Here is a 25,026-nt window from a genome sequence, read left to right as displayed (position 1 = left end):
TGAAAGTAACTCGATACGAAATGTAAACAAAGTACGATATAGAGATAACAATGTCATGCTGTAAACATTTTAATACGATTATGAACCTATAAATCAACACCCGGGATCCTCACCAGAGCAACCAGCGCCTGCCGTATGATCATGAGATATAGGAGAGACAGCCATAGAAGGCACTGCAGATGTAGCGCGAGATACAGGTGAAATACCGGGGGTATCACCATTTGGCTCCATAATCCGTTCAATCATCGTTTTGCGCTCAGGAGATTTAAAGTACTCCTGAGGGTCGTCATCAAGCCAACGGACAAGTTGACCGTGATCCCAAACACCACGACGTTGAATGCGACAACCAGATTTGTAGGTTGTGTAAGAACCTTCGCCATGTTGAAGTCCCATGCTCCAATGACCAGTGTATTCATTGCCTCTGGAAGTATGATACGTACCGAAACCATGAGGAACAGAACCCTTCAATTGACCATTGTACTGACGGCCATCGGGCCACGTTATACGCCCATCAGTAAATGCCGCACCATCGTAACGACCACGTATACGACGTCCAGACGGACTACAGTATTCATATATAGAGAAATCATCATCCGTTGGCGTCGCAACAGTGTGTAAGGCAAAATCGTCTATGCCTCCAACGTTATCAACCGGGCTCAATGTTTGAACACGGGATTGTGTATCTGTATCATCACAAAAATCGCCGTGAGTCGAAACGTTATACACATCTGGCGTGTCTATTCGGTGAACGAGCTTGATCCCAGACACATCCTTAGCAGGATCAAATTCTGACCTGTAATCAACCACATACTTACCAAAACCTGGATATATACGCTTTGGTGATAAATGTGCATTGTCACATTCGGGTTTCTCGTCAAAAAACAAATAATACTCCTCTTGAAACCGCTTTGAGCTCACACTCTGGGCTTGTCCCATGGTATAGACAAACAACTAACAATTCCAAAATAAATATATTATCATACACACTTCAATATAACAAAAATGTGGAGAAAAGGATTGTCACGAAGGTTTTAATAACGTATAGATCAACCCAAAATGTGCAATGTTATTACCTTACACAGTAGGGCAGCGACATCAAAAATAGCATTCAAAGGCTTTAACAATGCACATTTACATGTTTGATAGCAGTTAGGCATCCGTGATGACCCTTCTGTATTGGATGACGTACTAGCCCTCGGCCTCACCCTGTGAATGGGGCTGGCGTTGGGAGAAGGTATGAACTTCCGTAAAATCATTATTAAAGCAAGGCACGAAGCCGCGCAATATACTACTATCATATATCTGGTGTTGATAACTGTAACGTGCAGCAGTTATAGAAGGTAGGTGTTTGTTTATAACAGTGAGATTCTCTATCCCTACAAGGGTCTCCACTGAAAGCGTTATTAGTTCAAGCAATTTTATGAATTAGTATCATTCCATTTATTTTGTATTATGTTTGAAAACCAAAGGTTGTAATTTATGTGAGCAAACATTCTGTTAGCCCGAATAATTCAATACACAGATGACGTTACGCCCGGAGGTATCCGTCCACAATGCGACGGACGGAGAAAGGGTTGGGGCCACTTTGATGCCTAAGGTTTTTTCGGCGCCATTGAGGCTCGACCTTGTCAGAATTGTCCATACCAACATGTCCAAGAACAGACGTCAGGCATATGCCGTCAGCAAGATGTCTGGTTACCAAACTTCTGCTAGGAGTTGGGGTACCGGTCGTGCTATGGCCCGTGTTCCACGTGTAAAGGGTGGTGGTACTCACCGCGCTGGACAGGCCGCCTACGCCAACTTCTGCCGTGCTGGTGGTATGTATGCTCCTACCCGTGTATGGAGGAGATGGCACCGCAAGGTCAATTTGAAGGAGAAGCGTCAGGCTCTTGCATCTGCATTGGCTGCTACCGCCGTAGTGCCTGTTGTGATGTCCAGAGGCCACCGCATCGAGGCTTTGCGTGAGGTACCTATGGTTGTTGATGATGCCATCGAGCAAATCAACAAAACCAAAGATGCTGTCAAGCTCCTGGAAACTATTGGATTGGGAGCTGAGTTGAAGAGAATCGACAAAGTTACTGGACGTGCTAGGGATGGTCGTAAGAAGAGACCCGTCGGCCCTCTTATCATCCTCAGAGCAACTGCTGTTGAAGGCAAAAGGGCTTTCAGGAACATTCCTGGCGTTGAAGTTGCTTGTGTAGAGAGACTTAACCTTCTTAAGTTGGCCCCTGCAGGAGCGCTCGGAAGACTCTGTGTATGGAGCAAATCTGCCTTCGAAGCCCTGGATGATTACATCAAAATGATGCCAACCAAGCTTCTTAAAAACGCTGATCTTAGCGCCCTTATAGAGTCAACACCAGTGCAGGCTGCTCTTAGAGCACCTAGAGAGGGTACCCCGAAGGCCACCCGTAAGAGTGGCTGTTCCAAGGAGGTCCTCAAGTTTGTACAGGAATCGCTCCGCAGTGAAGGTTTGATCAACACCAAGGTTAAAGCCAAAAAGACTAAGGAAGAAATGAAACGTTGCAAGGCTAACTCTAAGGCTTTCTACAAAAATATCATTGAGGCCATCTCCACTAAACCTCTCACTGTGAGCGAGGAAGTATGAACGTACATGTATTAATCTGTACCACTTTTCATTCTAATAAAAATGGTATTGTGTATATTAAATCTGTATTCTTAATCAACTTGCATGTTTAATCCTCCACCTTTCCTTTACACATCGCGCCCATAACGTTAGGTTGTTGGAGCGTTTCTCATAACGTAGACAGTCATAATTTTAAGCAATGTACAAATGCATGGACACAAATAAAATGTACACGACCTAAAAATGAGGTCTGTTGCACCAAGAAGGATTGAAAGGATGTTATCTTTTCGACCAATGAACCTATCTAAGCTGAATAAAATTGAAGTAAATTACAATCGTATGAACGAGTGCGCAAGGTTAGAATACATCTAATATGTTAGACAAATTGTAGTTACTTTGTCAAGAATCTAGTACCTCTTATGGCCTATGGAAACAAGCATATACAGTTCAATGCCCATGTGTCAGATGAAGAAGGCCCAGAATATTGTAAACTCTCCCTAGGTAGGATACGTAAATAATCCTCTTATCTATTGGCAGCTTCAGATGACCAATTGATACTTAACCTTAAGCTATATAAATATCCATTGCAAGTAATGCAAAGGATTGTAGATGTTGCGGAATATCATAATGAACACACTTGAATCGTTAGATAGAATCTGTTTAATTAGATGAACACCTTATCAATGCTTATAAATGTTCACACGTGAATCGAGAATGCGCTCATATGAATCAGAATCCATTTATTGAATCATATCGTGAATTAGAATCACTTCTAGTTTGCTTCTATACTAAAATATGAAAGACGATGAAATCGAATTTTCGGACGAGGAGGAACCTACCCAAACCGGGGAGGTGCATCTTGCCAGTCCGGAAATCATAGAGGCTCCACAAAAAGGTTAGATGTTACCATAAGCCCAAATAAAATCATAGTTCCAAAGACCAAAGTAGTTATAAACAGGAGATCTCCAATAAATCCCCTAGAAAAATTGGCTTACGTAGCAGGGTTTAAAAATAATGAAGACAATAATATTGTCAAAGGAAGTGACCCTATGCTAGAAAAGAATCCCCTTTTAGGGAGGTTGCCATTTATGCTGATGATAAATTTTGCCCTTGTGTTAATATTCATCACACAGTAGGTTTACAAAGCACCATAGATAAAAAACGATAGATTGGTATTCAATTATATTACATTCAACGGAAGATGCATTTCCTCAGTACTGTATCCGGCAATACAGACCGGTAGAGAAGCTATAAAACCCTATATAGTAGAATTTGGTTACGGTGCATGTGAATATAATCTTAAAACAAGTACTGCAAATAGAGTATTCTTCGGAGAAAGTGCTTCTGATGAAGGCTGGCCAAAAGAATACTTACAAAAGTTAGTTACTGCAGCAAGTTCTGCTTCCTCAGATGCTCCAAATGAAAGAGTATATAATCTATTGGGAGGATTGAGCACGAACGTGATGCGGAATTACGAAGAGTATTACAGAGTGTTTTGGAGTATGTTCCTCCATAGTAGTTGGAAGCATCTGTTCTTCAACGTCTTTTGTCAAATACAGGCATTGTGGATCATCGAGCCTGTAAGTATAACCCTCTTAATTCATGATGTACAAACAGGATTGGGGTTTTATGAGGACCATGGGATTGTTCTTGATAAGTGGAATTGGTGGGAATTTAACAGGTGCTGTATTATCTCCATGTGGACTCACGGTAGGATCTTCAGGAGCTATGTATGGTCTCTATGGAGCCATGATACCTTATTGCATTGGTTGGTATTAACTAACACTATTATCACAATTTGCAGAATATTGGAATACGATACCTCGTCCAGTGTTTCTTTTCTGTTACAACATTATCACCCTGGTTTGTATATATGTGCCAACTGAACATAGAGTACAGATCATAGGATTCTTGATGGGTCTTGCACCAAACGTCGATAACTATTGCCACATTGTAGGTCATGTCGTTACAAAATAGATTGTATAGGGTGGCTGTGTTTTCGGAATGCTCTGGGGATTTGCTACCATTAAAAGTGTCTCCAGTTGTGATAAATGTACAATTGTTGAACGTTCTCTACTATGTCCACTCATATCGTGGGCATTGCCACAAAAGTGGAAAGCAAAGCTACGGCTAATCATCGTGTTCAAAAGTAAGTATTAGTTGGTGTTGTATTATGCCCTAAATAGAGGATCGTGGAGATCGTAATAGACAAAAGGATATGGCCCAAAAACATGCGGTCCAAAACGGTGTTACTCCGCGTCGCATTGCCTTAATAAAAAAGAAATTCGAAAGGCAAGGTGCTCCTCCATGTCGGATGAGATTGAGAGAATGGATTTTTAGGATCACTAGTCTTTTAATGATGGTAGGATGTATGACGAAAATAAATACAACTTATGTAGGTTCTGCTTTTTACTATTTTAGGATTATTTCTATCTAAACCCGAACTATATGCAAAGTTCAAGCCACCTGGTGAATATAAACTAAGCGGGTGGCAAACTTGCGAGTGTTGCTTCATAACGAACATTGAAAAACTATTTAGCGGACATAGAGATATACCTGCTCAATACCTTAACCGAAAATTATTTTGGTGTTTTAACAACGTTGATGATGCAAAACATTTCTGTGGAGATGATTACGGTATGTTTATGTAGAATGTTTAACATTTATCAGCTAAAACGGCACCAATGGATAATATATTGAAATCCTCCCATGATGCGGCCTTAGGACTGATAAATACTGTAACTGAAGCTATTAAGTAATGTGATTAACCACCACCGTAGAACAATGACGTATAAAGCGATAAGTTAATACATATGCAATACGGTTAAATCCGAAACTAATTTATATTTGATAAATGGCATAATATAACCAAATGATGAAATTGTTCGTTTCATTTATTGATTACGAACTACATGCCCGCCATTTGTACTTGTTCGTTTACAAATGTTTTAAAATCTTGTAAAAGCTATATCAATGTTTTGTAGTGAATAACTCAGTAATCAGTTTACATGTGTTATATAAGGAAAATAAAAGTGGCCACAAATTCCATAAACATCATCTATAACATAATTCTTCCTCGTCAATGTAACCGACTGGTAGTTAATCTCCGATAAAATGTCAAACAATAAAGTGACGTGTGATTAAATATCTTATAAAGTGCTATCATCCCTATTAATATTACAATTGTTCTGTAAGAACAAGCATTTTTACTGGGGATATAGTTACCTAAGAACAGTTTTATATGTTACTATAATATGGCGGCTTTATCTGTTTGCTGACATCGTATGTCTAGTAAATTAACCGTCCAAAGTGCTTAAACAAAAATAGTTGCGTTGAGTCTGCCTCGCCGTTAACAGAGGCAAAATGTTTTCACCGATAACGAGCTACATTTATCCTGTTGTTATGTTATAAACAACTAAATGGTTAGAATTGGCTATGCGATGTAAATAGTGCAAAATCTAGCTTGTCATAAGGAGCTCAACCATTATAGGGTCAAGCGTAGTTTTTCCCAGTAAGGCGTCGCAAATTGCCAACGCTGTTTCAACATCTAAAACTCTGGCCATATAAATAAGCAGATGGAAATCACTAAATATATTTGCATCAGACGTCTCCAAACCCTCAGCAAGTCGGCTTGAGAAAAACTTTTTCACTGCATCTGGAGTAATTGGGCGAATGGTACGATTTTCTCGGGGGAAATCAGAATATTTAAAAATAGAATTAGGATTTATAGGAGCGGAATCATTGACCCTTATCACGAACCAACTTGGGTCAAAGGATGTCACCTCTTTTCCTGATTCGATAATCTGAGGAAGAACTTCATTTTTATTCGTAGGCTGACGCATACTTATAACCATTGGATCAGGCTGTACATCGGCTATTATTCCGTCTCTTAGAAGCGCCATCGCAGTGTCAGACACCATAAATGCATTCAACGCCGGTTTGCCTTCTGAATCAGGGTGTAATGTACATGTTATGTGAGTTGATACAGGGTAACGTGTGTAATGGGTCTTGTGAACACGGCCTAACTGCACCTTTGCACTGTCAATCACATCCTGTGGAGACAAATAGTTCTCACGTGGTAAATGAGTTAATATGTGGCCTATGCGTTCTAGACCCAGCCTTGCAGCAATGGCATCAACAGTTGAGATGAATTCGTCCGGCAAAAATTCAACATCACAAAGTGTTGAATGTTGCGGAGGTTCATATATTCCTTCACAGACAGCTCGTATTCCAAGAGGGTAGTGAGAATCCTCGACATAGTAACCATATAACCAACCTGCACGCTGTTCGGCCATCTCTAGGTCGTTCATCCAATAGTTCGCGAAATTGTGTATATCTTGCACGTTCATCAGCTCAATATGATCAACATGACGATATGGTTGATGTTTTACAGTAACGCTAGAAGGCAACTAAAAAATAAGTGAGGTCATGATTAAAAAAATAAACAACCCATCCAGCACAATAATATGTGATATATGAGAAGCACGCATATCTATTTAAACCTTAATGATATATACTTACTTTGTTCATTTTTCCACGTTCGATTAATATCGGTTTGTATGATTGTCTCAGCGGCAAGTCTGAAAGTGGGTATCCGCTGTCACGTAAAAAGGCGTCAAAAGATTTAAAATGTGAACTTGATCCAACATCATCTGTTTCTAGGTTGATATATAGTTTTTCATTGTTAGACACGTACCTTCTTTATCAACGGATGGTGATGCAACCGTAGAGTCAACAGTAGATGTAATGGGTGCCTCAGCAGGAGAATCAACCTTACACATAGACACATAACTGAGGTTCTGGTTGATTGTAGTACTCCCTTGGAGAGTTATTAGCCGCAAAGATGTTCCATGTTCAATACCAAGATCAGCAAGAACTGCATAGTCCTCACCATTGATCTAAAACGAAATATAGATCATTGTGCTAATAAATACCTCTAAATTATTGTCACAAAACACAAATTTCAACTCGACGCCTTCGGGTATCTGTATACGACTCCGAATCTCGGCCTTGAGGTCACCTAAAGTGGCGCTAGGCTTAAGGGAAATGCGACTAATCCCAATGCTACTAAGTACACGTATTATCATAATTATCCATGCGATCTATCAGCGTATAATCCTAAATAAACTGTGTAATGGAGGGTTCGGTAGAGCGCCACCCTTACACCCAACGTCACAAAGTGTAGTGTGTAATAATCAGCAGTCATATTACCCCTTGCTCCCTCATCAGAATAAACATTATGAACCATGCGAACTCCACAACGGAGTGTCTTTTTATAGGAAATTAATTTACCATTGTGAAAAAAAACACCCATCACCTTACATTGCAATTTATCGCTATCACTTAATTCCGCATACTGCAGCTAAAATGTTGCCGCCATATCACTTGAGATTCTTTGTATTTGCTCTAGTGCCATCAATAGATACCAATGTTCCAAATGAGTCGCTTTTAACGCTATATTTAATGCATGTTTACGATATTTGATTCAGCTTAAAACTAAACTATGTATAACGTTTTTCATTGCCTAATGGAACCTTTTCATAATTTGCTAGTATCATGCAATAACAATGAGATGGCTACTGGAGTTGGGGTTGACATTCACTTTGTTGATAATCGTCGACCAAAATACGGCGACTGCACCAGTAGAGCCAAAAGAACTTACCAGTAATGCAGACACTAAAGATTCCATTGACTTTGGTAAATGGAAGAAGTATGATGTTACAAATATTGGCGAATGTGGCAGGGAGTGCTTAAGGATGGTGAATGGTCCCCAAAACTCTATCCCCAAGCCAATTAAATTTATAGCTAGGTACACAAATATGAATACGGAACAGTCGTTTCTACAGTTGAGTGACATTGTGAGTGAAAGCACAACATCGACTGATGACATCGGTCTTGTGGAGTTAATGAGTTTGAATATGTTCATAGTAGAGCCTCCACATGATTATACTGACGAACAATTAGAATCCCTTCGAAAGGGACTTACTGAGCGTGGTATAATAATAGAAAACGATGAAACAGCATACCTAACTTCCTTTGATACTCCAAAGGCCTCCTCCACAATCTCCGGAAGTGCCCCTGTGTCAAATCATCATGCTGATAACCACTCCGCGTTTTTCAATGACCATATGATGTCGGATAACAATATTGCCGCTAACTCTGTAAAAAATCACAATGAGTCTAGTGGACGAAATAAGCGAAACGGTGGAATCACCGGCGCCCCAATGAAGAAAAATAGATCATCTAAAAATAAACGAAATCCAGCAAACTCAAGAAAGGATGTACAAAATGAACCAAATATACGCGATGACGGAGATGGAAACAACAAACCACGTAGATCACCAAAAAGAAAAATCAACCAAACTGAGAAATTTCAAACGAAAATGAAGAACCATGGGACAAATATTAACCAAGGGAATGGCCAAGCTGAAAATAAAACAAGCGATAATTATAGTCAATCGACAACAAATATAGCAAGTCAGAATGGAGGTGTCCTTGGACCATCACCCGATAAAACCAATCCAGCCATAGAAAACGTTAAAGAACTGTCAGATGATTATTCCGACAAACAGTGGTATATCACAGTAACACAGGCTGATGAAGCAATAGCAAAACTCAAAACTATGAAACGACGTCGTGTTACCGTATGCACCATCGATACGGGGGTGGATTATAATAACAAATCCTTACAACATGCGTTTGAACATGAAGGTAGCGGTGAGTCATCATCGGAATATTTTGGAGAAAGAAGATACGGCATAGATGCTATAAATGAAACCTATGACCCTATGGATATCCATGGACATGGTACAGGTATAGCCGGGCTAATAGCAGGAATGAAGGTTGATGGAAACGGAATTACAGGCATAAATCCTACCGCACGATTAATAGCTTGCAAAGCGTTTGACAACGATTTAAAAGGAAGGCTAAGTGATATATTGAAATGTATAGATTACTGTATCAAAAGAAAGGCACAAGTGCAAAACCACAGTTGGACATTGCCTGCAGCCAGTGGAGCTCTGATGCATGCATTCAAAATATTAGAAAACATGAATGTGTTATCTGTTGTTTCGTCGGGAAATATGGTACCCAGAGGTCCTAGGGAACCAAATATACGATTGGAACATGTTGTACCAGCAACATACACCACATTCTATTCAAATATATTGAGCGTTGCAGGAATGCAACAAATGACAGAGAAGAATCTAGCTGATCGCATTGCACAATGTAAATCTAGAAGAAACAATCCTGAAAGCTGTGTTGTTGAATTAATAGACAAGTTTGAATTGTATTCGAAGACCCAATATGGTCTACATATATGCCAAGTACTCGCTCCAGCAAAAAATATATATACCTTAGGCTTGAATAACACAACGATCGTAGTAGAAGGAACTTCATATGCAGCGGGGATAATGTCAGGCGTCAGTAGCATCTTATTATCTCCCATATTTAGCAACGAAACCGTTGGTACTCGCATTGTGCCTCATTTTATACAACAGAGTGTAATAAAATTAAAAACGTGTAAAACTACAGTACGATGGGGAGGATATGTTAGTGCATCAAAATGTTTGCAACATATATTTAATAACATGATTATCTTCCAAACACGCAGGCTGAGAAAATGGCGAATGGCACGTAGAAAGCTATTGAGATGATTTCGAATATGGCAATAAATAGGATGTCATCCAATACCATTATTCAAAGCCTTTTGCTATTTTGGCTGTATTTCTTACAGGTTGTTGTTACATTAAAATATGGTGCTGTTACACCATACGATTATGTCATCTCATGGCACGGGTATTACAAACCATTGTTATTAAAAACACAGCATCGTAAAATGAATCATGCATCTATTTTTACCTACATGAAATGTTAAATATCATTTTATAGTCATCAGGTTACTGATGTCTTAATTCCATCACGCCTGCATACCTCCCCCAATAGTTGTTGTATTTTAAGTTATGGTGTTTTATTCAAATGGGGCATGGTTTTAAAGTTTTTTGGCAGTCTGGTAAGTGGGGGGAATTTGGAAATTAACCCCCTAACTAGATCCCCCTTTCAACGTAAAAAGTAATCGACTGGGGATAATACTAAAATGATCGAAAATGTTGAATAGTTAATATACATAATGAATATTGCCATATGCGGTTTTAAAAAATTAAGAATATTTACTCTGTATACATAGTGTGAATTTCTAGTTTGGGTAGCAATGTACAATATCTAAAATATAGTAATGCGTATTCTCATTAGTGATAACCATATCTATCTATTTTCATTGATCATTATTCTTCATAAGATAGTACTCTATTGAAGTTACTTTATAAATGTAGGGACGCTAGATTAATAACAAAGCCTTCGAGAGATAACTGAAAATTTCCATCACATTTCCCAATTAGAACATTGTTACATGTTTCTCATAATGTTAGTGGAACATACATGATTATATGATACATTTTATTAACAACTTTTTATACGTTATCCCTAATGTTAAAATTGCTAAGCCATAAACAAATGTATTTAATCTGCTGGTAACTACGCCTTTACAATATAAATACCCTATATATGGGTGTTTAAATAAAAAGTGTTTTTAGAGCATACGTTATCTAATCGAACTAAAAACTACATTGGGCATTCTTATCTTGTTATGTCACCAATCATGAAAAACATTTCGTCGCTTTGTAGTAAACTGTAATGTATTCCAAAGCCTCAAAAGGTTACATTTCATGACATTTTTCTGTAATTGGAATCATAAATTTAAATTTATTCCGGCCAAGTAAATGTTTGTGCGAAAGACAATCTTTGTGAAACGATATATTTAGTATGTAAATAAGTAGCTTTTACAACGAAAGAGAACCAGGATCCTCTATTTAGACAGAACATTGCGATTGGGGGAAATTGTTTTAGAAGCAATATCTGTTAGCATACTCTTTGCTTCTAAAGCAAAAGTACTTGCCTGCCAAATCTAGTACTTGAAGTCTTTGTAGAGCAGATTTATTTCTAATCTTAATATAACAACAAATGCATGTTTGTGTGAAGGCACTTGATACCGTCGGGTTGAAGCTGCTGTATAGTGGCTCGAAACACAACATTAAAATCAAAAATGTCATCAAAATTACCTAACATCAAATAAGCATACGCATTATACGCGAGTTACCATTAAACAAAAACTGATTCCCCTTGTCACCCAATCACGAGGTCTCATGCGATAAGGTCCCAGTGGATAAACGCCGAAAAGACGTTTCATGAAGAAAAATCCACATGTGCTGCTTTTAGCTTGGTTTTCATATTGTATTCGATTCATTTCTTCAATTTGACAGGCTTTCACAACTTTTCGTATATATAGGTTTCTAGTGCTTTCTTTCAGCCATCGGCTGAAAAATTTTATAGTGAATCGGTAGTATGGAACTCCTTTGTCAAACAGTGTGACCGCCTTTATTGTAGAAAAACCATATAACATACCAAAAATATAGCCACCCTAAACAATATTGTGTCGTTATGCCAAAATTACTCATAAATCCATTACAGCATAATGAAAATGTTTGTTTACCAAATAGACATGTGGACTACACAGTGCATAGGAATGTTTTAATGAGTACCCCAGGCTTTGGTGTTACTGTTAATAGCCTATTAGAGTAAAATAAAGTTCAACTTAACGGTGGGGAAGTTTTCATCTGCCATGGACAATTGAATTCACCGTAGATCACATATAAAAAACACTGAATCAGGTACATGCAATACTGTACTTGTAGACAGATGAAACCTACCAGGTGTATTTGGATTCCAATATCTGCCTCTTTTATACATAGATCCAAGAGAGGTACTAACAAACTCAAGCTCAAAACTATTACAGGCGATCCCATCCTATACCAATTCTCAACACAGTACGGTGCAATGGCCCCAATAAACCCAAAATGTACGCCTGATGAACCTATTTGCCTAAGGCAGGGAATAAAAACAGCTCCAGCTAGATAGCTTCCACAACCCGTTACAAAATAGCCTAGCAGAGTTCTGTAAAACCCCCATTCCTGAATTTCAATAAATCAGTTCCAATATGTATATATTTTCCACAATGAGTTTATATACGTATGACTCACCGGTTCTATTATATATAAAACAATAAAATGGATCAATGCATTATTTAACAGATGGAACCACCCTGCATGCAGTATGATGCCTGTAAATATTCTAAACCATTCGCCATATATTCGAATATGGTTCGTGTCAACAGCACCCAATACTGTCAATGACTGAGAACCAGGCTCCGAAATACGATCGTGCCATCTTTCGTTTTCTTTCCACACAAGCACTTGTTGTCCTTCTGTATTTTGATGTATATGAAAATTTGGTTCTATTATTTTGGTTTTTGTGTTCTGAGTACATGCATTATACCCTAAAGGAGAATGGAATGGATGCCCTAAGGTTCCATAACCAAAATCCACATTTCCCATACATTTCCCATCAAATGTTGTCTTGTTTAACACCAAACTGAAAATCATTTAACAACGAATCAAAGATGCACAGGTGTAACATATACACAAGTATATATGTACATAAAGAAGGTGATTATTTGGTGATGTGAGTCCTTTTATCGATTTTACAACCAACCTGCATATATAGGCAGTAGAATATATAATCAGTGCCGTTCGCAATACAATCAGTTTACCGCTAACATCATGATCTGCCGAATCCTTTCTTATGCAATACTTTAGCTTATTAACTAAGTCAAAAATCCATTTACATAATCTGTGAGTCATCGCCTCACTTGGTGGTTCAGCCCCGGTTGTACTAACTTCTTCAGGCTCTGCAGTGGAACATTGAGTTATTTCGACAGTTTTAACAGGTTTTTCATCATATAAGGCAGATTCCCATCTATCGATTGACACCCCCGATACACTGTATTACTTTCAGTGGACTGTATAGTGAGAGCTTACGACGGATACTTGCACGGCATTGTGTAGGATATGACATAATATTGGAATTATTCACAAACATAGACTTCAACTATCACATGCTTCATACAAATACCTATGTCAATCATTTTGCAATTTATACATAACTAGGAAGACCAATAAGTTCAGCTTTAAGGAGCACGTTCATGTGCCACATGTGATTCTATCATGACACTTTATTGACAATACATCATAATGCAATCTATTTCACAGCAGTATACATGCTACGCATATAAAGTAAATGTAGAAAAAATATAGCCTCGTAATTATCACAACAGATTCCACCTAATAAGGGAAAATTTACTTCATGTTGACTTTGAATTTGGATGCCGATTTCGGAGAGAAGTAAGCGTTATCGCTAATATTCAACATATTCATCAGCATAGATCGCTGTTTTGATGGTTCTATAATATAGTCATGACCAGGAAATACAATTTTGTATCCTGTTGACCCATCTATGGTACAAGGCTCACATCCTGCTTTCAACAAACCGTCAATAACACTCTGATTCATGTTCTTATTAGGTTTTCTAGACATTATAATAACACCAACAAGTTGACTTACTTTAATAAAAGATCCACCGAGGATGGAAATGAGTTAAGGGGCATCAGCCTTGCATTTGTTGCTACGATAGATAACCATTCCACGTCATAACACAGATTTGCTTCTTCGTCTTGTTTACGCTTCTGCGATTTCGAGGGTGGTACAAAAATAAATTCCATAAAATAATCTGGCCTTATTGGCTTGTCAAGGGCAAGAAAATATGTGTTTCCCTCATCATGTTCAACGTTCGCTTCGAACCGTATATGATGATGAGCTGCGAACCAATAACGTGGTTTCAGTTTCTTTAACAAATCCCAGGCATGTGGACTACCTAATTTCTTCGCATTTATATCTGGAGCTAGATGTTTTCTTTTGTGAATAAGTTCATTCACATTTCCAAAACGTTCGATGCCTCTTGGCCAATCATGCGATATTACAATGTCCACCGGATTCTCTACCTAAAACACTGTTGATTTATAGCAAAAACGAACCATCATAAGTTTTTCCACATCAAATTCACGTATGTGATATGAAGAACGTTTCGTAAATTCATTCAATGGAGCGGTTTCAAAATACCCTATACACATATCAAATACAACAAATTACATACCTCTCTTAAAATCCCTAGCATCATATATTCCAGACAATCCCGCGATACGTAAGCCATTAATGTTTACAAGACCCGAATGACCCATATAATATATGTTTTTTGCTACCCATCCTCCGTAATATCTATAGTACAATCTATGCTTCACAAATCAAATCAAAATTTTAAAGATCACACGTTAAGAACTACGACATAACCAGATGGTATAACGCATCTTTGATCATGCAAAGATAAAATAGGCTATTTTTACAATGTACCAGGAAGACGACACATTGGTTAATGAAACGTTATGCTACGTAACCACTTACAACTCTTTTAAAAACATTGGAGCCTCGTGGTTTCCACCTACGAATATGGTAAGTATAGGAGCTTCCTTTTTGCCCTCATAATAATCTTTAAAATCTCCGTAATGCTTGTATTTAGGCGGGCAACATAAATCTTCCAAGTCCGCAGCATTTCGAATAGCCTGAAAATCACCGCAACATAGTACTACAACGGTTTTAGTATTGTCTTCATCATCTTTCTTCTTAATTTTTTCATATATCATATCAAGTTCTCCATGTACGCATCCTGCTATTGCAACCTAAGAGCTATAAAGACTATCAAGTTAACTTACATGCATTTTAAAGAGTATATGGAAGGTTAAATGTGCTATACATGGGCTTAGAATATGTGCTCCAGCTTCCACTTATAATACCCTACCTTCGCGTTTAATATGGCCTTACAACTCTACACATCTTCCATCTAATACGTTTAATTCACCTATAAAGTAATATATTTCATTGATTCATGACGGCTACTTCATCGTCGGTCGTGTTTCATCCGACATTGTTGGAAGTGTTGTTGTCCAGGTTCAGGAAACGACTTTCGTTTCTTTGAGCCTCGTTCGTTATACAAGATGAACTTTGCCGATATTTCATCAGCTATCAGGCAGCAGATATCGGTTAGTTTTACATGGAGTTATATTAAAGTGCCAATTAACGTTGCACGATGTTTGAGTTGAATTAACAACACTGTAGGCCTCTATAATCCCAGAATGTAAATGGCAGATAGCAGCTTTATACGGATTAGTGGTACTTCTATTTGCTATTCGTATATATACCGGTAGGTATTACGTAAATGTGCTTACACATTTTAGGTGAACCTTATCGCCAGCTGTTCGCATATACGCAACAGTACAGCCAATGTATGTTCTAATTTACCATTACTAATGGATTGTAGGGGATCATTACGAACTAGATATTGATATTCCGTTAAATGTTAGGGTTGGAATACGCTTCATTGCCTTACTTACCGCAATAATAACAAACATGATACCTTTCTTGGTACCAATATTGTTAAGTTCATTCTTCAACCGGCTCCAGACACAGCATAATACACGGCAAGGGAGTCAATGAGAGCAATATCGCAAGTGTCCAATGGGCACATAGTGGAACAAAATTCATGAATGAAGTTGTGAGGATTTTTACATAGCATGTTTTCTCGAATCAATAGCGTACCATAGGCTAACGTCAACATTAAACTAACACTGTTTGAAATGTTGCCTTATTATACATAGGTTCAAGACATGCCCCGATATAACCATTTCAGCAGTTTCACGCTCTATCATATGTTTATCTGATTTTGTGTCACCACTGGCCAAACTATCAATCATTGATGGTATATACCTATCAAGAGCTCTTTTTATGCGTTGCAATTCATATGATATGGATTCCTGTATTGCAAACAGATCATCTAAAAGGAGAAGTATAGCAAACAGCCACGTGGATGTTTTTTCATCAATATTGCTCCCCTTCCCTTCGCATATGAGATTAGCCAAATTATGCAGGATTTGTTGCAAATTACGGAAGCTGAACCCGGCGCTCGCTATTTCTAATGCATCAGGAGGATTCGATGCAAACAGTTCACTCCACTGATCATCACGCAAATTCTGTAGGAAGTTTTCTGTTGAGCTGATGTCACTTTCTTTGGGAAACGTATTAACGCAATAATTCACCAGGGCGCAGTTATGTTGTGATTGAGCCTGAGGAATATTGGAATGAAGCTGCGCCTTCATGTGTTTAAAATAGTTAAGTGCGTCGCCATTTATTACGAACCGCGGATCGCTATCTGACGCTTCATTTGATATCTTTTGCAGGCGTTCAAATTTAGTTGAATTCTTGACAGGAATGCTCGCTGATGGTTTCTTTGCTGATGCGATAATTACATTTGGAAGAAGATTCTCTTCCTGTCTGACACTTGCTAAATAATCTTCTACATTTGTCACCGACATGTCATATGCCAGTATTGGTGAATTCCCATTTTCCAGGGGAATGTTTGTGTCTGTCATTTCAGTTTACTGAGAAAGAATCCGCGTGAAAATTTCACCGGGATGTTATGCGAGCTTATCGCAACATTTCATTTACTACATATGAATCCTAGTATATTATTAGCTACAGGTTATATTTTAATACCCTTACTACTGGATAGAATGCTCTGCCACCAATATATGACGTTTTAGACTGTTACTGGTATTGCTTTCATGTCTGGCAATTTAGTTCACGAACCATTGATATAGCAATAAAATACTTGGTGAACATACGCCCCTAAAAGATCCGACAGTTCGACACCACCCACTAGGATAGGTAAATACCTACTGGACCGATAATTGCAGCTTCAGCAAAGTCGTAGCTTGGATGGGGTGGAGAAAATTTGGTAGATAGAGACACACATCAGCTTAATTACCACAATTTGGCCATAGTTGGCTACGATGTTAGTGCTTTTAGAGACATCGGCCGGTTATGGCCTATTCAAGATTACAGATTCTCGCTTGCTCGAATGCAGCGTCGATGAAGTCCCTTCGTTTTTTCAAGACGGCGACACCGCCCGTTCATCGTAAGTGTATATCTGTAGATTTATTTTCCTCAATGATATAAACGAGAAGTCAATTTGTAAATCGTGTTTGGTGTGTTTCCTTCCCGGTAGATATCCGTAATAATTCCTTATGTGTTAACCCAGATGGATGGGAGTATAGAAGGTTTTAATTCATATGTATAGTACTATAATACGGGAAATGTGCGCTGGTATAGTCCGTGGTTTTTGCGTGAGCTGTATAATACTTTGGTGATGTCGTTGCGCTAGGATCACCAGGTTATGCGTGCCTATATATTTTGTGTTAATATTGCGCAAGCGTTATTAATTAGATCGTTATAATTCATTAACAGGGTAAAATTATCAGCCTTTTCCAAATTTAACACTACTGACGATGCTCTTGAAGAGGCTACGGCGTTGTCTGAGTCACGTTTGGGCAAGCAGCTCAAGCGTTTGCTAAAAAAGAAAGTAGTCGAGGCTAAAATAGTAGAGCCATTAGGTGTTTGTGACAAGAGTCTGGCTATTGAAATTCAGAAGAAATTGAAGATTGATGTTGTGTACAACCCTAATACGCTGGAGATCGCTCGTGGCCTCAAGGGCCAGTTTTTTGAATTGGTGTCAGGTATTTCGGAATCGGATGCCAGATCTATGTCTTTGAGTTTATCGCATTCTTTGGCTCGGTTCAAGCTGAAATTTTCACCTGACAAGGTGGATATAATGGTCGTTCAAGCCATCGGTCTTCTTGACGACCTTGACCGCGAAGCAAACAACTTTGGCATGCGACTGAAGGAATGGTACGGTTGGCATTTCCCCGAGTTATCTCACATTGTTCCGGACATGACGTTATATTCTCGCGCTGTACGTCAGATTGGCATCCGCGGGTCAACATCACTAGATGAGTTGGAGTCATTTCTCCCAAAGGATGTTGTCGATGAGATAAAGAAAGCATGTGAAATTTCCATGGGTTCTGAGCTGATGACTGATGATTTGGAGGCTATTAATGAATTGGCAGAGCGTCTGGAAGAGATGCTTAACTACCGTTCTACTTTGGAGGAGTACCTTCGTATGCGTATGCGCGCCTTGGCTCCTAACCTAACTCACATGGTTGGTGAGGTGATTGGTGCGCGGCTGTTATCTCACAGTGGTTCTTTAATAAACTTGGCTAAGCATCCTGCATCTACTGTGCAGATCCTTGGTGCCGAGAAGGCTCTGTTTAGGGCTCTGAAGACGAATGCTCCTACACCTAAATATGGCATTATCTACCATGCTGGGTTTGTAGGCCAAGCTCAACCTAAACACAAGGGTAAGATATCACGCATTCTGGCGGCAAAACTGGCTTTATGTGTTCGTGTTGATGCCTTGCAAGATAGTCAAGAACCTACAGTGGCGATCGAGAGCAAGCGTTACCTTGAACAGAAATTACTGGAGCTTTCAGGAAAGCCTGATATAACGAATACCGGTGGTATGAAGCGCCCAGAGAAGCCTGGGCAGTTACAGAAACCCAAATGGAGTTCTGCTAAGCGCTTTAAGCAAAACGAATCAGAGTGACGCCATTAGGTTGTGCAACTTGCCAAATTAGCTTAAAAGTTGTCCAATATGATATGAGCATACAATATAACGTCTAGTTGCATGTATTTTGAATCTAAATGCCATAGCCATATCTGTAATGCAACCATAGTGTACTACAATGTATGCTGTATTTCATATGCTATGCACCTTTCCTCAAGGTGTTACTACAAGTGCACAATTGCTGTAGAACTTGCACCTTAAGTAATTTTAGGTTGTAATGTTACTTCATAAAGTATCTTTCGTTGATGTTTCCTTTGAGTCGTGTGGTACGATCTTGAGTTGAACCGTCTCATCGGTATCTTCGTTTGGCTTTTCGTTAGCCACTGGCATTTCTCCTTGATCGTCAGCAGGGCGGATTGTTATAAGTTGCAACTTAGCTCGTAGACGTGTAAAACGGCTGTATAACGTAGGCAGGTTGGGCGTTTCTATACCAACAAGGTCATGTTCCATGTGTCTGCATAAGTGATTCATCTTTGCGACCTTCTTAATGCAGCCATGGCTGAGACCCTTGATCAGCAGCGTTTTGTTGTACGCTGCGTACTCTACCTTGAGGGAGTTGAGCGTTTCAATGGCGGTGTAGTCAAAGAGCGTGGTAGACGCCAACAGTACGATTACTGTGGTGGGCGGGTCATCTGCCGGTGTGAAAACACGTGTGAGCATACGCTTGCTGGCATAAAAAATATTACCTTCGATTTCATAGTACTTGATGTTAGTTTCGTTGTCCATGTAAATTTCAACTTTGAACCTGGATTTAGATTCCCAAACATACGCGAAGGCCGCCAGTATAACACCTGCCATGATGGCTAGTGGGATGACCACTAGGTTACATAGGATGGTAACTGCCACTATAATGATAGCATCAGATCTTGTAATCTTCATTTTAAGCCTTGGATGCATGTTCCTTATTGCCTGTGGCATGAAAGTCACAATGCACATGGGAAGGCTGAACCACTTAAAGCAGTGGGTTGATACGCAAAACATAATTCCACATAAACTGGGGATCGGTATGTAGTTCAACAATGGGAAACCTCCGCCTAACATGACAAAGATGAAGAGTGCGGCTGCAATACTTGACTCTTTACCCTTGGATCCACCCTTGAGGTTCATGATTGATATTCCCACCATAGAGCTCCCACCTGAAGACCCTAGGAACGGGCTCAGAACATTTCCAATACCAAGTCCGAAAAGTTGCTGATTGGAATTGGGATCGCTTCCGCTAAGTGTCTTGATAATATCATTAACCATGAGGGCTTCCATTATGATAGTTCCAGAAAGGACAAATACTTTTGTGAAGAAGGCCCTGTTAAATGTGACATTTGTTATTTTGTCCCAGTTTAAAAAGAAGAACGTCGGTAAAGCTGTATCTGTAGTTAGACACGCTATATCTCCTACAGTGGTTACTTTAAGCTCGGGAGCCACTTGCTTTACAATTGCAATATCTATAAATACAACAATTATCACGGCAAGAAGAGCGGATGGTAAATACTTCCCTATTTTTGGTATCTTATGCGCAAACTGCATACATGAGAATGCAATCAGACAATATACAATCGCGACGCAGAGTGTTCCACCCCTTATATATGCATGGGTCTTTGGATCTTGGAATCCATGTAGTTGTGCCCTAGCGATAACAATAGCGAGCCCGTTACTATATCCTATAATGACAGATGTACTTAAAAATTGGCTTATACTGGCTAAATGGAAAAATGAGCATCCTATAAGGACCACACCGGCGAAGAACATGGCAACCAACATTGACCATAGATGCTGCTCGAGAATGTTATTGTTGAGCACTTGCTCGCTTATTGCATATTGCCCAACCACTGCGGCTAATGCTCCGGAAAGACCAGTCATGATCCCTGGTGATCCACCAAATACAGCTGCACATATACATGCTATCCACGTGCCATGTAATGCTACATGAGGCGGAATACCTGCAAGGAAGCTGAAACTGATGATTTCCGGTAACATGGTCATACCACATAGCAGACCGTTAATAACTTCCGTGAGGTAATAGCTGAAATTTTCACGTGGCCTATTAAATCCCCAGCCGCTGATTACGCCCGAGGAGCATTTGAGAAGACTCCTCCCAAAGCCATAATAAAATGGTAGACACACGAATATATCATCGCATTCACGTTTTTCAATAGGTGCTGGTAAAGGTTCCCTCCTGCGTGTATAATCATACCACGTATGGTGACTAAAATCGTGATAGTTATATCCTGTAGATTCCTCGTCCTTGTTATCTGTGTCATAGTACCTTACACAAACGTCCTTATCTTCATCTTCGTACTGAATGACCTTGACACGATTATCTTGATAATCTGAGCGTTGAGAGCTTATTGGCGCGGAGGAGGCTACACTCCCTCCATGAGAGCTTAAACGTTCCATATTTAGACCCTAACTAAGCCTTAGTTCTATACCTAAGGCAAGGGATTTTAGCGATACTCGTTAAAATGTGCGATATAATATCTTGTGTGATTTCCTCTCAGTTACATATGCTTTTAGTTCACCTATATTTTAATAACGGTGTCATCATATAAGTTCATTTTACTTCCACAGCTTACTCGGTCCAAGTTATGTGTTATAAAAACAAGTATTCATTCTATCTATCAAAAGGAAGGTACTTACATTTTATAGATACATATCAATGATTAATGTACTTCCTCACATTCCATGTGCCGTCTTGAGGCTAGATATTATCCTTACGTAGCACACAATTACTCGATTCGATATTACTGCACATTTAAATAAGTTTATATATATTCTACAGAGTATAATTTCAAATTATTACACAATATAAGCAACCTTGTGCCAGACAGCGGTATCACACGGGCCCGATTTCATTCATTAGATAATAGTAAATATAACATCACATTATAAGATAGCTATTTGTAACGCTTATATACTTCGTTTATGTATGTTGCATTATGTGTTTTTTGTGACAGTTGATACTACTATGCTTTTTCATTGCCCTGGACTCGTTGCACACCCATGGCTCTATATGAAATAATATCTATTGTAGAATCCCTGTGAATCACAGAGTCAACAATTTACAAAGCATGGAATATAACAATGCTGATTAATATTCGTAAACGCTCTCTTTTCGAGCCTGTGAGCTGTGACAGTGTTGTGCCTTAGACTTCGTGTGTTTTATCAAGGAGCTACACATTGGATTGTAAATACGTTTGAAATGTTCTTTACTGCAGCTAAATACCATATAGCGCGTTTCTTTGTAGGCGTGCCACTTTGCGCCGCATTATTGCTGCTTAAGAGTGAGAGTGCCACAGTAATGTTGCGTATTTTGTTTCTATATTGCTGAATAATTATTGTTTATATAAATTGAAGGTACATTGTTTTTGGGCAGAATTGTGCATAGCTAATTTGCCCTTGATTCCATTACTTTCGCTGCCGAACCCTTTTTATTCCTTTTAAAGATGCGGCAAAGGGAGCGTTCTGGTTTATCATTTACTGACATTGTTAATAAGGTTTGCATACAATAAGTTCTGTATAATATTCTGCAGCTTAGAAATTTATCCATAAGTTTTGACTTTGGTCGACCTGATCCGCACCGGGCCAGGCGTCAGCTTATCTCGCAGTACAATCGTAAACCTTCTATATACGAGGAGGAAGACCCTATAAAGAACTGTTTACTCCTTCCAGGGCGTGTTACAGCATTCGTAAGCGATTTATTCCAAGACCATAGCACTTTGGAAGGTACGTTATATAACCTATGAGTTGACATCCTGCGTAGAGTCCATTGCTACTGATGACCGTAAAGTAAGGTCATCCTCCGTGGGTGATGGCGTAGATGGAGCCCCTCGAAATGTAGTTTGTGATAATTTGGACGTTTCGGTATATAAGGTCATACAGCGTGCAATATGTTATGCCGGTGGGTCGTCCTTTATAAAATTTCACATCGAGCAGGTGCTGGACTGGGCATTGTAGGCATTGGAATGGTAACATTTTTCGGTATCTTTACTGCCGCTGGCGCTGCTTGTACTGTGGTTGCCTGTAACAAGGTTGCCGACCAGAACTGCAAAGTTGACGTTTACGACCCTTCTGACAGTGATGCCTATTACGAAGGCCGCGCGATTATATCTACTCCGAACAACTATCAGCCGGGAGATATGTCTAGCACCTCGCCAATGCACATCCGCCCGCAATATTCGCCATATTTGATGTGATTGGATAATTCCAAGACGGCATTGTTGGACTTGTTTGGCATGGCTAGGCAAGTTCTGCGTTAAATATGGCCTCCATTGCCTATTGATTGAAAATTTCTCAACCAATGGATGGACCGGAACTACATCTATGAGCTGTAGTCGTTATTGCATTATCGCGTAAAATCTTCATTTACAGGGATCTCCACAATCTCACATGCGGTGCGAGTTACTAGTTTTTTTTCTATTGTGCCAGACTCCAAAGCGAATGGGAGTTCTAATCCGAGGGGCTTTTCCTCCTCTAGATAGCTCACTTCACCCTGTAATTACATAGTGACTTATTTTAACAAACGAACCTTTAAAATAACATAGATGCATCCGCTTGGTATGACTGTATTCTTTTCCACAAGAAATATATGCTTCGTTTGTATGATTTCGATATTTTTTGGGCAATCCGTGACGTTTAATGCCCGGAGCACCTGTTTTGGTTGTTCCATTGGGAAAATCGCTTTGATTGAGTTTAAGCTAAAGTGATTAACAGGTATTAATTGACTGATACAGGCATGTTTCTTTGCCTGTATATCGTTTTTGTAGGCGATTACATCACCCTTGGCACTGATGCGTCGTTCTTTATCATCATTATAATCCTGTATGACATGTTTGCATAACAGTGTATACTTACGTGAAGCATTACGCGAAGAATATCACCTACGGTGATTATACCAATATGTTTGTAGACTGGGTCTCCACCGGTATCTGGTATTATTGCTTTGCGCACTACTAACACATGTCTGGAATTAGTTTTAAACAATGTCAGAAGGTCAATAAGATCGTTTTCAGCGTCAACTGCATAGATCGCTTTGCCTATGGTGTCGAAAAGATCCTTGACTCTATATGTTTTATTGCTATCGAACAACATCAGGTCCTTGGCAACAATAAAGCCTATTACACTTCTTTCAGCGTCATTGGTTACAATGGGTATATTTGAGAATCCAGACAAGGCAATTTGATGTATAACATCTTTGGTTGCTACTGTACCATCTTTGATATGCACAATTGAATCCAACGGTGTCATTACATCTTCAGCTCTGATAGAAGAGAGTTCTAAGCACCCTTTAAGCATTTTAGCTTCTTGGTGTGTTAATACATTCCCCTTTTCTAGTTGCAGGTCAACTAGTGCCTTTAGCTGTTGCCTCGTATATACCACTTGGCTGGAAGGACCCAAAATGAAATCAAGAAAAAGTGCTAATGGCTTGCATGCTGGATATAAAATGACGACTAGGATTTTTAGTGGCGCTGAGAAGAATCCACAAAGCATTAAAGCATGTTTCATGAATACAGATTGCGGCGCTATTTCACCTAGTAAGGCTGTAACCAGGGTCGATACAACAAATCCCCAAGTCCTGTATAAAATTTAGATGCCCTAAGAATCTACTTACATGTCTAACATATCACCAAGCATGAGAACCATGAGGGCATTGACCATTGAATTGCTTAGAATGAGTGTTGATAGCAGAAGGTTAGCATCTCTCCTCAGAGGGAGGATGCGCCGCGCGTAGCGGCTGTATATTTGATCTTGCTTGGTCACGGGTTCGACATATGTAAGTAGTTGTAACTGTAGGATATCTAGTGACATGAATCCCAGTATGAGACCCGAAAAAAGGGCACTGGCAGCTGCGCAGAGGACTGATAGCAGCGCCTTTACCCAGACATGCATTTTGGGTTATATATACTGGCAGCCAGCTGCCGGCTCAACGGTGA

At 39.4% G+C, this 25,026-nt stretch overlaps 14 protein-coding genes across 14 annotated transcripts; 7 read left to right on the top strand and 7 right to left on the bottom strand.

Annotated features, from left to right (window-relative positions):
• Positions 1-56: 56 nt before the first annotated feature.
• On the bottom strand, positions 57-1,178 carry BBOV_II006120 (uncharacterized protein). The gene has a single exon (XM_001610080.2). The coding sequence runs from the start codon at positions 934-936 to the stop codon at positions 94-96; it is 843 nt and encodes a 280-aa protein (XP_001610130.1). The 5' UTR covers positions 937-1,178; the 3' UTR covers positions 57-93.
• Positions 1,179-1,261: 83 nt separating this feature from the next.
• On the top strand, positions 1,262-2,641 carry BBOV_II006110 (Ribosomal protein L4/L1 family protein). The gene is made up of 2 exons (XM_001610079.2): positions 1,262-1,340; positions 1,523-2,641. The coding sequence occupies exon 2, from the start codon at positions 1,523-1,525 to the stop codon at positions 2,603-2,605; it is 1,083 nt and encodes a 360-aa protein (XP_001610129.1). The 5' UTR covers positions 1,262-1,340; the 3' UTR covers positions 2,606-2,641.
• Positions 2,642-2,790: 149 nt separating this feature from the next.
• BBOV_II006105 (uncharacterized protein) lies at positions 2,791-3,234 on the top strand. The gene is made up of 3 exons (XM_051767510.1): positions 2,791-2,940; positions 2,976-3,085; positions 3,122-3,234. Exons 1-3 carry the CDS (start codon positions 2,828-2,830, stop codon positions 3,223-3,225), a joined length of 327 nt encoding a protein of 108 aa, XP_051623862.1. The 5' UTR covers positions 2,791-2,827; the 3' UTR covers positions 3,226-3,234.
• Positions 3,235-3,362: 128 nt separating this feature from the next.
• On the top strand, positions 3,363-5,441 carry BBOV_II006100 (Rhomboid family protein). The gene is made up of 10 exons (XM_001610078.2): positions 3,363-3,479; positions 3,515-3,716; positions 3,753-4,164; positions 4,202-4,352; positions 4,389-4,447; positions 4,484-4,537; positions 4,571-4,733; positions 4,771-4,946; positions 4,984-5,221; positions 5,255-5,441. The coding sequence occupies exons 1-10, from the start codon at positions 3,380-3,382 to the stop codon at positions 5,341-5,343; spliced, it is 1,644 nt and encodes a 547-aa protein (XP_001610128.2). The 5' UTR covers positions 3,363-3,379; the 3' UTR covers positions 5,344-5,441.
• Positions 5,442-5,958: 517 nt separating this feature from the next.
• BBOV_II006090 (nuclear protein localization protein 4 (NPL4) family protein) lies at positions 5,959-7,732 on the bottom strand. The gene is made up of 4 exons (XM_001610077.2): positions 7,519-7,732; positions 7,281-7,482; positions 7,106-7,242; positions 5,959-6,993 (listed from the first exon to the last, which is right to left on the bottom strand). Exons 1-4 carry the CDS (start codon positions 7,669-7,671, stop codon positions 6,043-6,045), a joined length of 1,443 nt encoding a protein of 480 aa, XP_001610127.1. The 5' UTR covers positions 7,672-7,732; the 3' UTR covers positions 5,959-6,042.
• A 320-nt stretch (positions 7,733-8,052) lies between these two features.
• BBOV_II006080 (Peptidases_S8_Subtilisin_like amily protein) lies at positions 8,053-10,338 on the top strand. Its single transcript, XM_001610076.2, has one exon. It carries the CDS (start codon positions 8,152-8,154, stop codon positions 10,237-10,239), a length of 2,088 nt encoding a protein of 695 aa, XP_001610126.1. The 5' UTR covers positions 8,053-8,151; the 3' UTR covers positions 10,240-10,338.
• A 1,109-nt stretch (positions 10,339-11,447) lies between these two features.
• Positions 11,448-13,619, bottom strand: BBOV_II006070 (Rhomboid family protein). Its single transcript, XM_051767197.1, has 6 exons — positions 13,516-13,619; positions 13,190-13,477; positions 12,679-13,069; positions 12,349-12,609; positions 11,739-12,059; positions 11,448-11,700 (listed from the first exon to the last, which is right to left on the bottom strand). The coding sequence occupies exons 1-6, from the start codon at positions 13,533-13,535 to the stop codon at positions 11,485-11,487; spliced, it is 1,497 nt and encodes a 498-aa protein (XP_051623193.1). The 5' UTR covers positions 13,536-13,619; the 3' UTR covers positions 11,448-11,484.
• Positions 13,620-13,821: 202 nt separating this feature from the next.
• Positions 13,822-15,481, bottom strand: BBOV_II006060 (Lariat debranching enzyme C-terminal domain family protein). Its single transcript, XM_001610074.2, has 6 exons — positions 15,300-15,481; positions 14,992-15,266; positions 14,687-14,808; positions 14,568-14,653; positions 14,098-14,534; positions 13,822-14,062 (listed from the first exon to the last, which is right to left on the bottom strand). The coding sequence occupies exons 1-6, from the start codon at positions 15,303-15,305 to the stop codon at positions 13,834-13,836; spliced, it is 1,155 nt and encodes a 384-aa protein (XP_001610124.1). The 5' UTR covers positions 15,306-15,481; the 3' UTR covers positions 13,822-13,833.
• On the top strand, positions 15,477-16,090 carry BBOV_II006055 (putative integral membrane protein). Its single transcript, XM_051767075.1, has 4 exons — positions 15,477-15,626; positions 15,703-15,787; positions 15,822-15,869; positions 15,905-16,090. The coding sequence occupies exons 1-4, from the start codon at positions 15,582-15,584 to the stop codon at positions 16,078-16,080; spliced, it is 354 nt and encodes a 117-aa protein (XP_051623857.1). The 5' UTR covers positions 15,477-15,581; the 3' UTR covers positions 16,081-16,090.
• A 28-nt stretch (positions 16,091-16,118) lies between these two features.
• Positions 16,119-17,107, bottom strand: BBOV_II006050 (uncharacterized protein). The gene has a single exon (XM_001610073.2). The coding sequence runs from the start codon at positions 17,010-17,012 to the stop codon at positions 16,206-16,208; it is 807 nt and encodes a 268-aa protein (XP_001610123.1). The 5' UTR covers positions 17,013-17,107; the 3' UTR covers positions 16,119-16,205.
• A 322-nt stretch (positions 17,108-17,429) lies between these two features.
• BBOV_II006040 (putative Nnucleolar protein 58) lies at positions 17,430-19,137 on the top strand. The gene is made up of 2 exons (XM_001610072.2): positions 17,430-17,557; positions 17,887-19,137. The coding sequence occupies exons 1-2, from the start codon at positions 17,433-17,435 to the stop codon at positions 19,079-19,081; spliced, it is 1,320 nt and encodes a 439-aa protein (XP_001610122.1). The 5' UTR covers positions 17,430-17,432; the 3' UTR covers positions 19,082-19,137.
• Positions 19,138-19,315: 178 nt separating this feature from the next.
• Positions 19,316-21,833, bottom strand: BBOV_II006030 (Sulfate transporter family protein). Its single transcript, XM_001610071.2, has 2 exons — positions 21,734-21,833; positions 19,316-21,615 (listed from the first exon to the last, which is right to left on the bottom strand). The coding sequence occupies exon 2, from the start codon at positions 21,491-21,493 to the stop codon at positions 19,328-19,330; it is 2,166 nt and encodes a 721-aa protein (XP_001610121.1). The 5' UTR covers positions 21,494-21,615; positions 21,734-21,833; the 3' UTR covers positions 19,316-19,327.
• Positions 21,834-22,508: 675 nt separating this feature from the next.
• BBOV_II006020 (putative integral membrane protein) lies at positions 22,509-23,315 on the top strand. Its single transcript, XM_001610070.2, has 4 exons — positions 22,509-22,590; positions 22,627-22,819; positions 22,857-22,994; positions 23,030-23,315. The coding sequence occupies exons 1-4, from the start codon at positions 22,540-22,542 to the stop codon at positions 23,287-23,289; spliced, it is 642 nt and encodes a 213-aa protein (XP_001610120.1). The 5' UTR covers positions 22,509-22,539; the 3' UTR covers positions 23,290-23,315.
• A 14-nt stretch (positions 23,316-23,329) lies between these two features.
• BBOV_II006010 (uncharacterized protein) lies at positions 23,330-24,987 on the bottom strand. Its single transcript, XM_051767110.1, has 4 exons — positions 24,705-24,987; positions 23,948-24,668; positions 23,622-23,912; positions 23,330-23,585 (listed from the first exon to the last, which is right to left on the bottom strand). Exons 1-4 carry the CDS (start codon positions 24,980-24,982, stop codon positions 23,439-23,441), a joined length of 1,437 nt encoding a protein of 478 aa, XP_051623192.1. The 5' UTR covers positions 24,983-24,987; the 3' UTR covers positions 23,330-23,438.
• Between the last annotated feature and the right edge of the window lie 39 nt (positions 24,988-25,026).

This window comes from Babesia bovis, chromosome 2 (genome assembly GCF_000165395.2).
Source record: "Babesia bovis T2Bo chromosome 2, whole genome shotgun sequence".
NCBI classification, from domain to species: Eukaryota; Apicomplexa; class Aconoidasida; order Piroplasmida; family Babesiidae; genus Babesia; species Babesia bovis.
Note: the sequence above shows the minus strand (reverse complement) of the source record. Positions and strands in the feature narration are given on the sequence as shown.